A 14791-nucleotide genomic window follows, 5' to 3' on the forward strand; every position below is an offset into this window, starting at 1 on the left:
CTGCATTTTTCATGCTTTATTATTAGCGCTCAATTCCTTTGATCTCCAATGCATATTTTCTTCCTTAAAACCGAGGCCTTCAATGCAGATCGTTCCAATTACTCCTGGGGATGCACATAATGCGAAAAATGGGAAGCTAATGTGTCAGAGGTGAATGGATAGCACCCAATGCTTCCCGCAAACTACCTTTTACTTCATCCTCAGCACGCGAACGCCCACGCTGCCTGCTTGCTTCCGAAGAGTATTTCGTGTCGCTCGACCCGCGGCGGGGTTAACCACGGCGCGGCGGCAGCTGCTCTCGCGAACCCCGGCTCCACTTTGTCGTGTCCGCGCGGTTTTAACGATCGGTAAAATCCAGCGAGCGGCGAGGAAGAGGTCCCGCGGGGGAGGAACACGCAGGGGTGAGTCAGTCCCAACGGTGTGATGCAACACACCACCCTTCCTCACCTCCTAGTTCATCCGACACTCACGCTTCACCGCGCTTTTCAGTCGATGCAAACGCTTCTTTTTTCTAAACTCAGAAGGCCTGAATATACGGTATATTAACCCATATGTGTTATTGTCTAAGTGAATGAAGGATTTTTTGGTGGACCGGGACGAAAAATGTACGATTATACGAACCAAATTGGAACAGGCTATGTTTTCTGTACAAGTTAAGTGATAACACGGTTACAATGTGTGTCAATGGTTACACAGTCACAGTCGTCGCAGAAGTATTTTTACGTTCATTTACGCGGGCATACATGTAGACATAAACTCGTTCAGGTGATGCACCTTGTAGCCAGACCTTTGCGTACGTAGAACCTAGGGGACACAAATCTCATGTTTTTAATAAAGTTACCATTATTTAGATGAGGCAATGCAATTTTTTCCTATGAATTTGTTTAACGCTCGATTTCTTTTTAATATACCAAAACCTAAAGCTTACAATCTCAACGTTGCGTCATGCAACGAGAACGACGAACGTGAAATTAATTTAAAGGGAAAATATTGCTTTGCCTCATTAAAAACATATTGAAATTCCCATAACATCTGCAGGAATTTATAATTTTTACGTGAATTATCACTAAATTAATTTGCCAGAGTAAATAGACCAAACGGTACATTATTTAATTATATAAATAATTATTTAATGGTTTTCAAAAATTGTAAAGAGAAACGGTGCTTGAACCATAGTACTAAGGAAGTTCACTCATGGAGAAAATGATGATTACGGAAGCTTGGCTTTCCTTAATTTCATTTAAGGAGAATTTAATGAGCCACTGAGTTCCACTAATTAGTTTCCTTGTTTTAGGATTTATTGGGCACTTCTGGGCTCTCTGCTTATCCGCGCGCTAGCTCGAGACTGAAAGAAGGCGCATCATTGCCTTAAAAGAGAGAAATACGCAAGATCCTTTTTAGTTCCTTTTGGAGTATCGCCAACACTTGCTAGATGAAAGGTGTTTTTTTTTTAAAGAACTCGCGAGTAGGAACGAGATAAAATCCTCCCTCTGTAGCGGTTTCTTAACTGGGTTAAGTTGCGGCTGCTTACATGCAGATTATTTTCATTTTGCATATTTGAAGCTCGCATCCCTTACAGAGAATATGGCATATCATGTCGCATCACTGCAACGTGACACTTTATTTCTCGATAGAAGTATAATTTGTGATGCCAAATTTAAGGTAGTTTGATCGGCCATTAAATAATTAAGTAAACTATACATTGGGTTGCAAAGAATTTCATCTAAGAATTTTTCAAATCAATAAAAAATATTGCAATTATGACGCAATAATAGTTTAAAATTTAATTTGCGTAATTTATTCTGAAAATTAAACGAAGAATCACGCATAAATTAATCTAGAGACCTTATACAGTCTTCTATCAAATGGGTGCAATGAAAAACGTGATTCAATGGACGATAGACAAAAATTAATATCACAAGAACTATTTGAAATGCGGTTTAAAATTTAGAATTCAGTTGTAAAATATATCATTTAAACCGTAACACTTCTGACTGTTTACCAGGAAGAGCCATGGCTAAGAATAAGGCCAAATATTATGAAACATGGGCATTCCATGCAGGCCATAGTTCCATAGTGGAACACAAGAATGGATGGTAATAAATTTCTAGGCACACAAGAGATTTTTCTCACCTTTTGGAACTCCACCCATTCCGCTTGGTCAACCTGTGGCGCCTTACCGCCGCATGCCGCCGGCAGCTGGTCCTCCGCCACGTACCTCCGCATCGACAAACTGTCACCCAATATTCGGTGCTGGAGGATAAGAAGCAGAGGAATCGATTTTTATTTCAGACTTGCTATGAATTGTGACACGCCCGTTTCTTCAAAATTATGTTTCACACTGCAATTGTGTGTTGGTCCAATAAATTAACTTTACGTTCTTAATTCATTCATCAGTTTCATCTTAACTGAATTATAATCATTTGAGTGATTAGAAAAAAAATAAAAGCGTGCGATAGTATACAGGTGTAAAATATAGAAACGGGAGCAAGATTGAAAGGTATCAATTCAGATCAAACATGGCAAGGAAACAAAAAATATTACATTTATTATTAACATTCTCAGTATAATTTTTCCATTCGTAGCGAGATTTCAGCCTGCAGCTGTCAACGAAAGTGATATCTGCGACAATATTCCACCATCAATAACAAATAAACAAAGCACTAAACATATTCCGGTTGTATTGATTTTTATTAGATTCTCTGCATATTCAAAAGTTAAGAAAAACGATAGCACTTTCAAGATAAGCTATCGTGTCGAACACTAAACTATAATAAAAGTTGAAAAATAATTATCCGAAAACCGCAACTGATGTACTAAAGCTGGTAATATACTGAAATTTGTTGTTTCAAAGCGGATAAGCCCACTGAAATGCGACTCGGATAGCAGAGGAAAAGACCTTAGGGTAACCAACTTACGTCCAATTTATAGCAGTATAGAATGCACGCATTTAAGCGTCAATTCTTGGTGGCTCATTATTAGTCAGGGACTCACCTGCGCCTCGCTGACGGGGAACATCCTTCCCAACCTGCCGACCGTCTCCTTCCTGGGCACCCACACCAACACGCATCCGATCCTCATGGAATGCGTCTGGAATGAAAAAGAAGGAAAATATGTAATATGCGAATAGAACAAGGTAGCTGGAAGCATTGTTTTTAATGGTTTTAATTCATTCCTTTACTAGTATGGTATTGGTAGAACGACAGCTGAGGTCATTTGCGCCATGAGGGGTGGGTAGGGACGGTAGGGTGGAGAAAAACCCGGGGTCGTAATTAGCCAGCTCTTAGTAAAAGGCGCCAAAAGGGTTCCACGGCAACACGTAAACGGCTATTCCGCACCAACATCTCGTAATCGGACAGTTCGTAACTATGATATCTCGCACCCGCGACGATTGGTAACAAGACAATTCGTAACTGTCTATTTTGCAAACGCAACGATTCGCACATAGACGTTCCGCCATCAGAAGAGATGAAATCAACTTGTGGAGTGTATGAGAAATATCAGAAAACTCAGAATGGAGAACATTCTGAAATTCGCAAGATCAAGCTACCAGCTCACTTGGCATTTTCAGTGTTAATATTTTGCCGTTTACTTATTGACGTGATACCGCCAAAAGGATCACGGATAAAGGTTCAGTCCATCGGATGGGATGTAGATTAAGGCAAGCGGCGCCAATAGGAACTGAAGACTACCGTTTCAGTCTAAAGGAGTGATTCAGAGCGCCAGCGAACGTGAGTGGTAGATGGGGATGATTAGAGCATTACCATCGCCCGAAGACTTCGGTGCTCGGCGCGCGGTTGCGGGCGGGCTACAACACTACTCCTCCCCGCGCCATCTAGCATTCCCGTTACGACAAAGATTTTTACGACAGGTCACGGTGGATATAAAAAGTGGATACAATGAGGTTATCGGAACGTAAGGAGGCACTCTCATGGCGCCGGGAGTGAATCTATAGTTGAAGTAGAGGTAGTTGAAGAGATAGCAGGGATAGAATAGGACGGATGTGTATGACGAGCAACGCCCATGAATCTTGAAAGGTTCGAAGCCAGTTCTGAATATGGATGGGGTTCAGTCGAAAGCGATGGATTTGTTGAACTTGAAGGTTGCTTACAGTGCTTTTGAGACGAGTCTTAGCACGACGGCTAAGCATTTAGTCTAATTGTAAGCTCTTTTCGTCTTACGTCAAAACAGTGTGATCGATAATAACACGTCTATAGTTAGATTTTCATGTTTTTCAGATAATATTTTATCCTTTATTTCCCTAATTATAATAATTTTGAAATACTTTTATGGTCCCAAACGCTACTTTTAATTAACTGGTGTACAGGTAACCACTACCGGGCACACTTGAGGTTGTTTCCAAGGTAAAATGGCGTATTTATATTTTGATAAAAGCCAAATATTGAAAAAAAACTGATCATTTAATAACTTATTGAAAGATACTATCCGTTATTCACAAGTTGACTTATTTCTGAGTGGATATCCATTTTAGAATTCAATAAAAACGAACGATTATTAGGAAAGCACGGCGAACTTTCGCGTAAAAATCACGGAAAGACTTGAAAGGCATGGAGCAAAAGACATTATTATCGCCAAGAGCAGATAAAATTTGAAACCAAATGCGATGAAGAAGGAATGAAAATGTATAATTATGCGGTACAAAATTTTATTCCGTCAAGGTAAAATAACTTACGGAAATAAGTAAAATCTACTCCATTATTTTCCATATTTTTAAATGGTGCTGTTTTTCCCTCGCATCGAAATTTCAACACCACTGCAACTACACTACAGATTAAGTCACCCTCATCGGCGCACAGACAGGACATGAGACGGAGAAATAAGACGAGATGACAAATGGTCCATGCGTGCTCATGCGACCACCAGGGGCATATTAAATGGTACACGACGGGGCAAAGTGCCTTGAAATGATTGCCCTTGATTGCCGTCCATTTACATTTTAAAGAGGAGGCGGATCCGGGGAAATTATCACTGTTGCCTTATCTCTGTCACTCTCTCTCTCTGTCTCTCCGTTGGAAATCCACCCCATTGTGGCGGATGGAGATATTTCAATGGAAGGGTAGCCCGTTCAATCCACCAGGTTGTCGCCGTTGTCCTGAGAGCCGGCCGAGCGGGTTACTTACCCACGTAGGGTCAACCGGTGAGGTCACCTTATACGGAGATGCATCGAGAGCGAAAGGTGTGGTCACTCAAACACGACGGTGGACTACCATGGTAACTATAGGACCACTGAAGATGCTTCGAGTGTTTTGCATGAAATGAGTCGACGAGGATAGCCATCTATGTGATGTGATCCCTTGATTTTTCACGATTTTCTATCGGGGAGGATAAAAGTACTTCCGATATTACACACTGAATGGCTAAATCTGTTAAAGTGTAAGAGAATCAAGACTGCAAATCAATGCTCAACTTATGCTCCAGGCACATCATACGAGAGGAGCATGTGATCGCCAGGGAAATTCCACCGTCTTTGTATACGGATAAACTCCCACTGTTTGTGCCCGTAAGATCGTACTTTCATGGAAGAGTTGCAATGAACACAATAAAGCAGTTTCTGAGATAATCACAAAAATAATTAGGTAACTAACGTTTTACTGCAAGTAATCTTATTTCAAGATTACGTTTATCCTTAAGTTTATTTATTTTAATTTAAATTTAATTTAATCTCATCTATCATTCATTATCTTCAACGTTTTCTAGATTTATCATTGAGGGTATGAAACCAAATTAGTCCAAAAGATCGTAAAAATTAATAATATTTAGGATTCCAATTAAAAGAAACTCACAATATTTAACGAAGCAATAGTATAGAGTTTCAAGGAAGATAAAATGTTAAGAAGCGGTACTTCAGAGGGATGAAAAGATCCTCTGACATGGAAATAAATCGAAACATCGGCTTAAATGTCGGTACGAACAAGAAAGTCGCTTGGCGAGAGGAAAGGCAGAAATCATTCAGGAAACACCAGGGAGTTAATAAAGAAACAAAAATATCTTCGAGTGACTAGAGGACCGTTTCGTCGGAGACGTGTAAATGCAAAGAGGGCGGGGGTTTATATATTTTTATTTGTTTAAGTTTTTCGGTCACATAAATCTCCCCGCTAATTGGTCGAGGCGTTCCTCCGTTGTCATAATATTTCGAGCCCCACCCGGAACTGCGGCGACACCTCGCCGTCCATCTCGGAGGAAGCTGCCGCCGCCCAGGACAGCAACCCACCTCCTTCCTCGGGTCCAATTCAGCCGGCGGACAACTCATTCAAGCAATCCTTACCCACTCCACTACTTCACGTCTTATGTCACATTTGCGGTCCGTATTAAGTCCGTAAGAACGAGAAAACCAAGTGCGATTCAGTCAAATTCCCGAAAAATAATATCAAGTTAAGATAATAAAAGAAATGATACTCTTCACTTGTGTGTATAAAAAATAAATCAGACCACTAGTTTCTATACGCTGAATCAGAACTTAAGACGATAAATAAGTTTATTTTTACGTTGATAACACATTTTTCAAACCCTCTATTATATTTATATTACTTTCACTCATGATTTCCTGGTTAAAACTGCGTTCATACAAGAAATCCAGCTGTCCAATATGAGTGCTAGCTATTGTTATAGTTTTAGCATCTTAAATTTCTCATTTTGATATGAGTAGACCAAAAAAATCCTGAATAGTTTATTTGGTTTCACAACGAGAATTGAACAAGGTAAGGTAAATAATGCTCAACTCTATGCTCAGAGTTGAGCATATAGCCAGGACCCTTTGCGGGCCCATGCTTGAAATGGACACAAAATGAGTTCACCGATGATGCTATCAATCATTAACAAGGGAATTCCTAAGCGAAGGATCACCATAGCTGACCATCTGTTTCTTGATATTCAAATTTCTACTAGGAGCACAGATGGCTAGGAGGCTGTTAACCCATTTACGACGATGGATCGATTCAGAGTTCGTTAAAGGGTGAGGCTATAACAATCGTCCTATGCATTCTTTAATTATCCTGTAAAGGAATAACTTAGCTTTTTTCAAATAGCATATGTAATTTGTTGTTATTTTGAATTCAAAAAACATTGCGCAAATAACGCTACATCTAATAGTACAGCATGAACTACGTTCATATAAGCTTCCAGTGTGATAAAATCCAGTTTTTATAATACTAATGATATTAAGATCGTGTATGAAGAGTATAATTAAACCTATTTCAGCCACTTTAAGACTTGATGATTTTTTCCTTTCGAGCCCAAATCATATTAAAAAAGAACAAAAACAAGTAAATGCACACGCCTTAAAGGTGGTTCTCATTTTTATCCAGGGTGGAAATTTCTACTGGAGGGATAATATTGATATCTTTTTGAAACCTATTTTTAGCAAACTCAGGTGAGATATGAGTCGAGGCTCTTTTTAAAACACGGCATGCAACGAAATCCTGATGTTAATGGGACTGGAAGTTTTTCGGTTTAATATGGATGCATATCATATTTACTGAAAAAAATTACTTCCCCGTATTCAAACGAAGAGACTAAAAAAGATGAAAACATTTATATATCCTCGTAAATTCAACATCTTGCAGGAATAAATTCACTAGACAGGGAGTTAGACTCGAAAAAATAATTCCTGACCAACATCAGCTCATTTTCCAGCATTCCAAATTTTACTTCTCACATCCTTCCGAAACTTTAAAAGTCACGCGTTCCAAGGATTCCGTATATGCTCTCTCTCACCTTTACGACTGCGAGGGCTTGATCGAGGACCTCGAGGGCGGAAATGTTGGACGGCTCGGAAGACGAGAAGAGCACCAGCACCGTAAAACCTTCTCGGGCGCGCTCAGCTCTGCAAAGGAGAAATAAAAAAAACACAGCGTCAAGTCACGATCTTCACGATAGGTGGGTACACATCTTTTTCCATGAATGACACTTTACATAACAGCTCACTGCGAGTGGGACTGGGACACATGTCGGAAAGGAAGAGAATGCATGTTTTTAGTACCAAACAATTTCATTAAAATACAAGGGTGTCGGGTGAGCAGGAGACAAGGTAAATTTAGGGAAAACTTACAAGCAACAGAGAATTGATGCAGTTCAGAGCACTTTAAATTGAGAAAATTACGCACACTTGAGACTTAAAAAAATGCCATTATAAGCAAAAAACGAGAGCCCTGATTTTTTGGTGGTGCTAATATTGAATTTCAGGACAACAATTAATTTACACAAAATATATGAAAAATTGAGCAAGAATTGTTTATATCTGTACTTAATTAAACGAAACTTCCATTCTCTTGCATTAATATTAAAATAAAAATTTGGTTATACAATGACCAAAAGGCATATTGAAAGTTAGGGTACAAAGAAAATGTAACTTTTCTTGGCGATTTTAACGCCGCGGGTGATGCATAACAAGCAAATACATACATAATAGCCATTCATTTGTGCTACCATGCATTACAGAGCACCAAGTATGATACACGAACAATGCATTAACCCTTTATAATCCAGAGCTGCTTCTGGGAGAAAACAGATTTCAAGATTTCACATATTAAAAGTGTGAAAATTTTCTACTCAATCATAATTATCGTGGCAGCAAATTATTTTGCCATTAAACTATGCAACACAAAAGAACACGTAGTTTAGATCTCTCCTGAATAGAGCTAAAAATTTAAACATTTTTGATGTTACTCAGGAGCAACATTTTGGTTGTTTAAATAAAAACTGTTGATGACTTCATTATGTGTGATAATCATATTAGGCTTGGTGAACAAGAAACAAAGAACGAGATTCATGAACCTTTCGGGATGCAAATCAATTATTTACTCACGTTCACACATTCCCTTTCCCCCAAAACATACCAAATACTCGCAGTACGCCCTGGAATTAAGAAACGAAGAAAAAGACTTATTTTTTTACTGCTTACCCAAGAATTTTCGCAAAAAAAGGCATCCACCCACGTCACGGAGGCGAGATGGCAATAAAGAAGAAAAAGCCCAAAGCACCCGCGAGTAAATCAGTGCTAAAAGGAAGGAGGTCAGGATTATTCGAAACAAAAAGCTTTCTAGCCGAGGAGTGAGTGGGTACGCAGGGAAGAGGGTTGGGGATGACTTGTCATTCTTGATCCTTATCTCGACTCTCTTTCTTCACCGCGGTTAATACGAGTTTCCCGCGCACGGGCGATGCAAGTGGCAGTCGTAGAAACCGACCGGGGGATGATGCCCCGCGTTGCTTAGCCTTGAAATCCCATTTTATCTGGAGTAACGCCTTTGGGAGAGTGTTAGTGGTCGGCGGATAATAAGGTTTTTGCCACCGATCTCCGTCTTGAGATCCGAGCAAATTTCATGCGATATACACCGTGGTGTGTCTCATTAAGTGGCATGACTATTGTAATGTTTTTCAATACGGCATTTTGCGGATGTTAACGCGGAGTTTCAAAAGCGAATATACTCCCATTATAAGACATCTGATATGCCATGATATGGGGTGACGTCTCCAGGAAAATAAACAAGACGCAAAAAAAGTCTTGAATTTACATTGAACACAAAGAAAGTAGCATTTTACACCTGTGGATACGAATGGTGAGCGATGTATTCGGGTGAGATGCGACCTAATAAAGGACTGGTTTCCTCAGTACGGTGTTTTCTGCGTTAACAGCTTTCCTTTGAAATCTCATACGGAGTTAATGTTTTCTTCGGAAAACTAGCCACTTCACGTTTATAGCTTCCATGAGAGAAAAATTTCTTCTCAGGCTTGAAAAACTATCACTTTGTGATTCTTTGTCCGTATCTAATAAGAAGAATGCACGAAAATAACCAATGAAACAGCTAAAAGTAAGCTGATAATTAAAATTTTTCGCACAAAAAAACGTTAGTCGAACCATCGATGAAGAAAGGTTGTTACGAAAATTATGATCTAGGCAAGAATTTTAATGAAAGGAGAGAAAAAAACTTCATAAGATAGAGAGACTCATTCTTCGTACTACGGCAACAATTCAGACATCACTAGTGAGTATTGATGCTTCGCACCTCCTTTCAAAAATCTTAGAAATTTAATTAAAACTTTCATTTTTCCTCTTTATTTTAGACAAAGTCAGAAAAACTCGTGGATACCACAATGTTAAATTTGCTAGGAAGTTAGCTAGCAGCTTGTACTCTATTTTGATTTTCCCCGAAGAATATTTAGAGAGGAAGAGTAGGCAATCACGCACCTGAATTTAAATGGTAGGTTTAATAGATTTTTCATAGCATTTAGACGGTATGGTGGAGAATGTGATGCCACTGAAGGCAAGATGGAAGGAGGAAGCACTCGAAAATGTGAGTGAGGATAGTAAACAACTAGGGAAGATCAGAGGAAGGATAAAGGTAAGGATGGAGAAATTCGTGGAGGGATAGGGTATGTCAAAAGCCGTGATAAAGTGCTGGTACTTTGGTAGGCGGACAAAAGGGGAGGGAGGATAGAACAGGATTCGTGAACAGGATAAAGAGCATTGGGCCTCATACGAAAATAAAAATATATGTAGTATGGAAAGGAGAAAAACGAGTGTGAACGGTGAAGAGTAATGATGAAATTTTGTCTTCCACGCTGCTAGATAACCTCTAATAATTACAGCCGCGAAGAAGTATTGAGCCATTGATATTTTCATGAAGTGATGACGATTGAAGGGAAAATTGGCGCCATTATGACTAAGTTTTTAATTCTTCCACCACCTCGAAATCACTAAGAGTAGAGCTGGAAACTGTTTAATGAACCCTGCACGACCAGAATTTAATACAGCCACCTGAGCGAAAAACTTCTGAAGCCTTCCGCTGATCCACGAGCACTCTCCCCGGTGTTCCAGAGACTCTCAATTGGCAGCCCATTTCCTGGAGGGTGATGGAATGGCTGGCAAGACCCCCGGAAGACAATGCACCCCATCATTGGCACGCGCGGGAGTGGCAAAAGAGCGGGAAACAAATGAGGCCGATATGAGGCGCAAAAGGGAGGAAGCGACGAATAGGGAAATTCACACCCCGGGATCTTGTCCACGGCGATTCTCGATTCTTCTTATGGTTATCGAAGACAGCCGATCGAGTCGCATTAGAATAAACACTTTCCGAAGATGAAAGGGATATAAATATGGAGGAGTTCTTCCTTATATGTTTCGGCATCCTAATTCTTCCCTGTTCCGTATTTCTCCTTGGTGGATAGGGCTACCTTCAAAGCAGGGTGAAAAGAGATATCTATGCCCGCATTTGCATTGAATTGTTAGTTGAGTATCAAAGTCACGATTTTTGAGATAAAATGGGAATCAATGTCAAAATGAATATTTACAAGTTTTTTTTTTCTACGGTCAGGAATTTCCGAGGTATTAAAAATAAATTTTATCGCCCGGTCACGCGTAATAACTCGTATGCGAATGAATGTAGCGCATAGCGAAGTTTAGTCAATCACCAGATATTCACTCACTCAGATTCAACCCGAAGGTTGGTTTGAAGAGGTGAGGTCATAGCTCACCCCGGACTAAGCCTCAAGCATGTGAAATCACACATTCATGGTAGGGGGACCACTTATTTTCCCTTGGCCACCTCGCACCTCGATTATTTCATCAGATATTTTATATTCAAACAGTACGTTTCCCAGACGTACTTATTTTTTCGTCGGATAACAACACGAACTCGTGGATATTTAGACCGCGATGAATCACATCCTCTTCGTCATCAAGATGGAAGAGAAACGTCTACGCAAATGCAGAGCGAGGCGAAATAAAACGTCACCGGTGAGAAAGGATGTAATCAAAAACTCTTGTAGTTAAAATTCCGAACTGGTAGCTTACGCGCAGCGATAGGTCGGTACCAGAGGCAAACAGCTCCGATAATACTCAATCGCTCACAGTCTCCCTAAGATTGATACCCTTAAACTTTTTGGAGGGAGCACTTCCCAGGAGTGGCTGCATCTTATTTTTTTTCCTTCCCCGGCGTACCTACGGGGAAACGAAAGTGTTCCTAAACCTATCCTCCTCTATATCTCTCTCTTCTAAAAAAATAAATGTTTTATCTTCACATTAGACAACCATGACGCTCTCAATCTCCTGCATCAAAGTCATTTTTAACGTTCAAACGCGTTCGGGAGCATCTCTGTCAAGTAAAAAAAAACTCTTCCACCGCCGATTTATAGCAAATGGATGGTTGTAAGAGTAGTGACGTAGCCGCAGCGGTACATCTAAGCTCATTCGAAGAATAATGCGCTAACAAACACCAGAGGAAGTCGTGGGGGTGGAAAAAGAGGACATGAGGGTTGAAAGATTAATGGCATTGGAAAGTTTCGACGTAGATTGGAATGGTATTATTGAGTATAACTTGAGAAAATAGACGGAGGGTAAGTTTTTCTGATCAACAAGGTGGCGAAAGTAATTTGACCGACTCTCCTCCTGAAGTCTCAGGTCTCATTTTTCCTTCGGCGGAGACAGACGAGAAACCCTGAAAAAATTTTAAGGAGGTACAGAGAGAAGGGGATTAATGCTGTATTCGGACGCGACCACGTGAATTTAGTTGTTTATGGCGCAATAAAATCAGAGGATAAATTTTACGGGAGTCAAATTCATGCTAAACAAACGCAGAAAATTAAAAAGATATGACGGAAAAAACTAAAATGCCGAACGAAGTCCAAGATGGGGAAAACTTAGGAATAGGTAATTATATAGCCCTAATTGGATAGCATCATTTGATGGTAATCGACAAAAAAGTTCTCACGGATGCATTGATTGGAAAAGAGAAAATGGAGATACATAGTTGGGCACCTATAATGACAAATATTAATGCCATAGATAGGAGACCTCAAAGAGTGTTCGGGGTCACGGTTTACGCGTGTAGAACATGAGCGGGAATTATTGATTAAAAGTGACAATACTGGCGAATTATTTCAGTGTCCTAAGGGAACAAATAAATTTTACTTTTCGTGGAGGAAGACTTAAAATGAGGATAATGAATATTATTATGGGAAATCCGAACAGATATCGCAGTAAATAAAAATAAACATAAATATGAGTAATGGATTTCTCTTCCACGATGAGTGACTATTTCAACGGAAGAGAAAGACAAATTATAATGTGGTGGTTAATTCCTGCGTGAAGTATTAGGATATGCAAGTTCCATATAAAAAAATGAAATAAAATTATTGACAGCAAAATTCCTGCTTTTATCATAATAATTCCACCAACCGTGAATCTGACAGACACATTCCAAGCTAACAGAAATCTCCAAAATACGGCCATTGATTCAACAGTTTCTTGCTCTACTTTGTGAAATTTTGCCATTATGGGAGAGAAAAACTCCGAAATATTCCAACCAGTTTTACTAACCCGACTAGTTTAGGTACTTACTCCACCTAAATGAAGGTTGGATCCATTGCTAATTTAAATTTACGCATGAGGGTTGCCGAAACACATTCGGCGGGAGGAAGACGATAAGAGAGAGGGGAAAACAAAGCGAGAGACATGCTATTGGAAAATAGAGCTGCATGTTTCACTTCTGGTTATTATGGAGATAGGGTGAGTGCAGAAGAAGCTGCATCTTTACAATGTTTCTCGAAAAAAGACACAACGAGTGATACTTTGTGGTTGCAGGAGTTACTACGAGGTATCAGGAGCTGGGAGAGGGGTAAGAGGCATTGGTGTCATGGCAAAATTACCAGTGCCGAAACTCACTTACCTTTCCTTATTTTTACAAGTGAAATATTACTCTGTGTTTTTTGTTACAATTTACGTCTGCATTTTATAAAAAAATATTTTAGTTTTAGCAACGAATGTATTTATTAGAAATTTTGAGGCACCATAATTGATAAAAGTGTTATTTGACTATTATGTCTTTTCCCACTGCCGGAACGTCGTTCCGACGCGTTCCGGTACCATGACACCACTGGAAGGAGGAAAAATTGGAGAAGAATAGGGAGAGGGGCGGGAGGTAAACGGAGGATGCGGGTGAAACTCTCGAGACAAGGATTAAGAGGCGAATGAGGAACGAGGAGAAATGGTGAGTGATTGTTGAAATGCTTGGAGACTACGGATGGGAGGATGGGGTGTCGGTTAAGAGTACCCATCCTCCTGAGGGTTGACCGGAGAAGGGTGGGCGTGAGGGGGATGGCAGACAGGAGGCATTGGAGAGTAAAAGCTTCATTGGACGGGAGAAGTAACGAGCTGGAGGGTTGGAGGAGGACAAGGGAACGTTCAAGGAAGGGGTTGGAATTTATACGATGAGATACAAACAAAATAATTGCGGTGTTCCAGCGACGGCAGATTCCGTCGGCGGAGAGACATAAAGAGATATCAATGGCTGTATTCGAGACTCCATTGAAGAGTATTCCCTAAGTCTACTTGAAGGCTTTCGATCGGATACTTCAACTCCAATGACTGGATCTAAGATACGAGCACAGCAAGAAAGATAGTTTTATAATGGTATGACTCACCAATTTCTAAAGAATAATACGAAAAGGCGGGTTGAATTATTAGAAAAACTAATAATTCAATAAAATTGTGAAATTAATATAACAATTAATCCCTTATCGACAAAATGCACCTGTAAAAGTTGTGTCAACTTCAAACACACTCATTAGTGCCCCCTTTTTGTGATTGCCATCTCAACTGGAGGTCGTTAGAAAATATTTACGGAGGAACTGAGCTCGCAAAATTACAGATCTATCTTGAAACGGTAAAGCAATAAGTATGGAGCCTTTCTGATTTGAGTCATTTGGCATTGATTACAAGACGTGAGAATATAAAAAAATATTTTAATTTCATTCTTTTCATTACAACAAATTTGGA

The 14791-nt window shown here is 39.8% G+C and overlaps 1 protein-coding gene across 3 annotated transcripts in view; it reads right to left on the reverse strand.

The window, feature by feature from the left end:
• The window catches only part of LOC124162954 (puratrophin-1), a 1076650-nt gene that overhangs the window by 173106 nt on the left and 888753 nt on the right, over positions 1 to 14791 (reverse strand). For all 3 annotated transcript variants that reach the window (XM_046539729.1, XM_046539737.1, XM_046539745.1), the window contains 3 exons: positions 7735 to 7843; positions 2995 to 3090; positions 2134 to 2253 (listed from right to left, as the gene is read on the reverse strand). In XM_046539729.1, coding sequence (XP_046395685.1) covers positions 2134 to 2253; positions 2995 to 3090; positions 7735 to 7843 — 325 coding nt within the window. The remainder of the gene's footprint in view (positions 1 to 2133; positions 2254 to 2994; positions 3091 to 7734; positions 7844 to 14791) is intronic.

The sequence above is a fragment of the Ischnura elegans genome, chromosome 1, assembly GCF_921293095.1.
Source record: "Ischnura elegans chromosome 1, ioIscEleg1.1, whole genome shotgun sequence".
In the NCBI taxonomy this organism is placed as follows: Eukaryota; Metazoa; Arthropoda; class Insecta; order Odonata; family Coenagrionidae; genus Ischnura; species Ischnura elegans.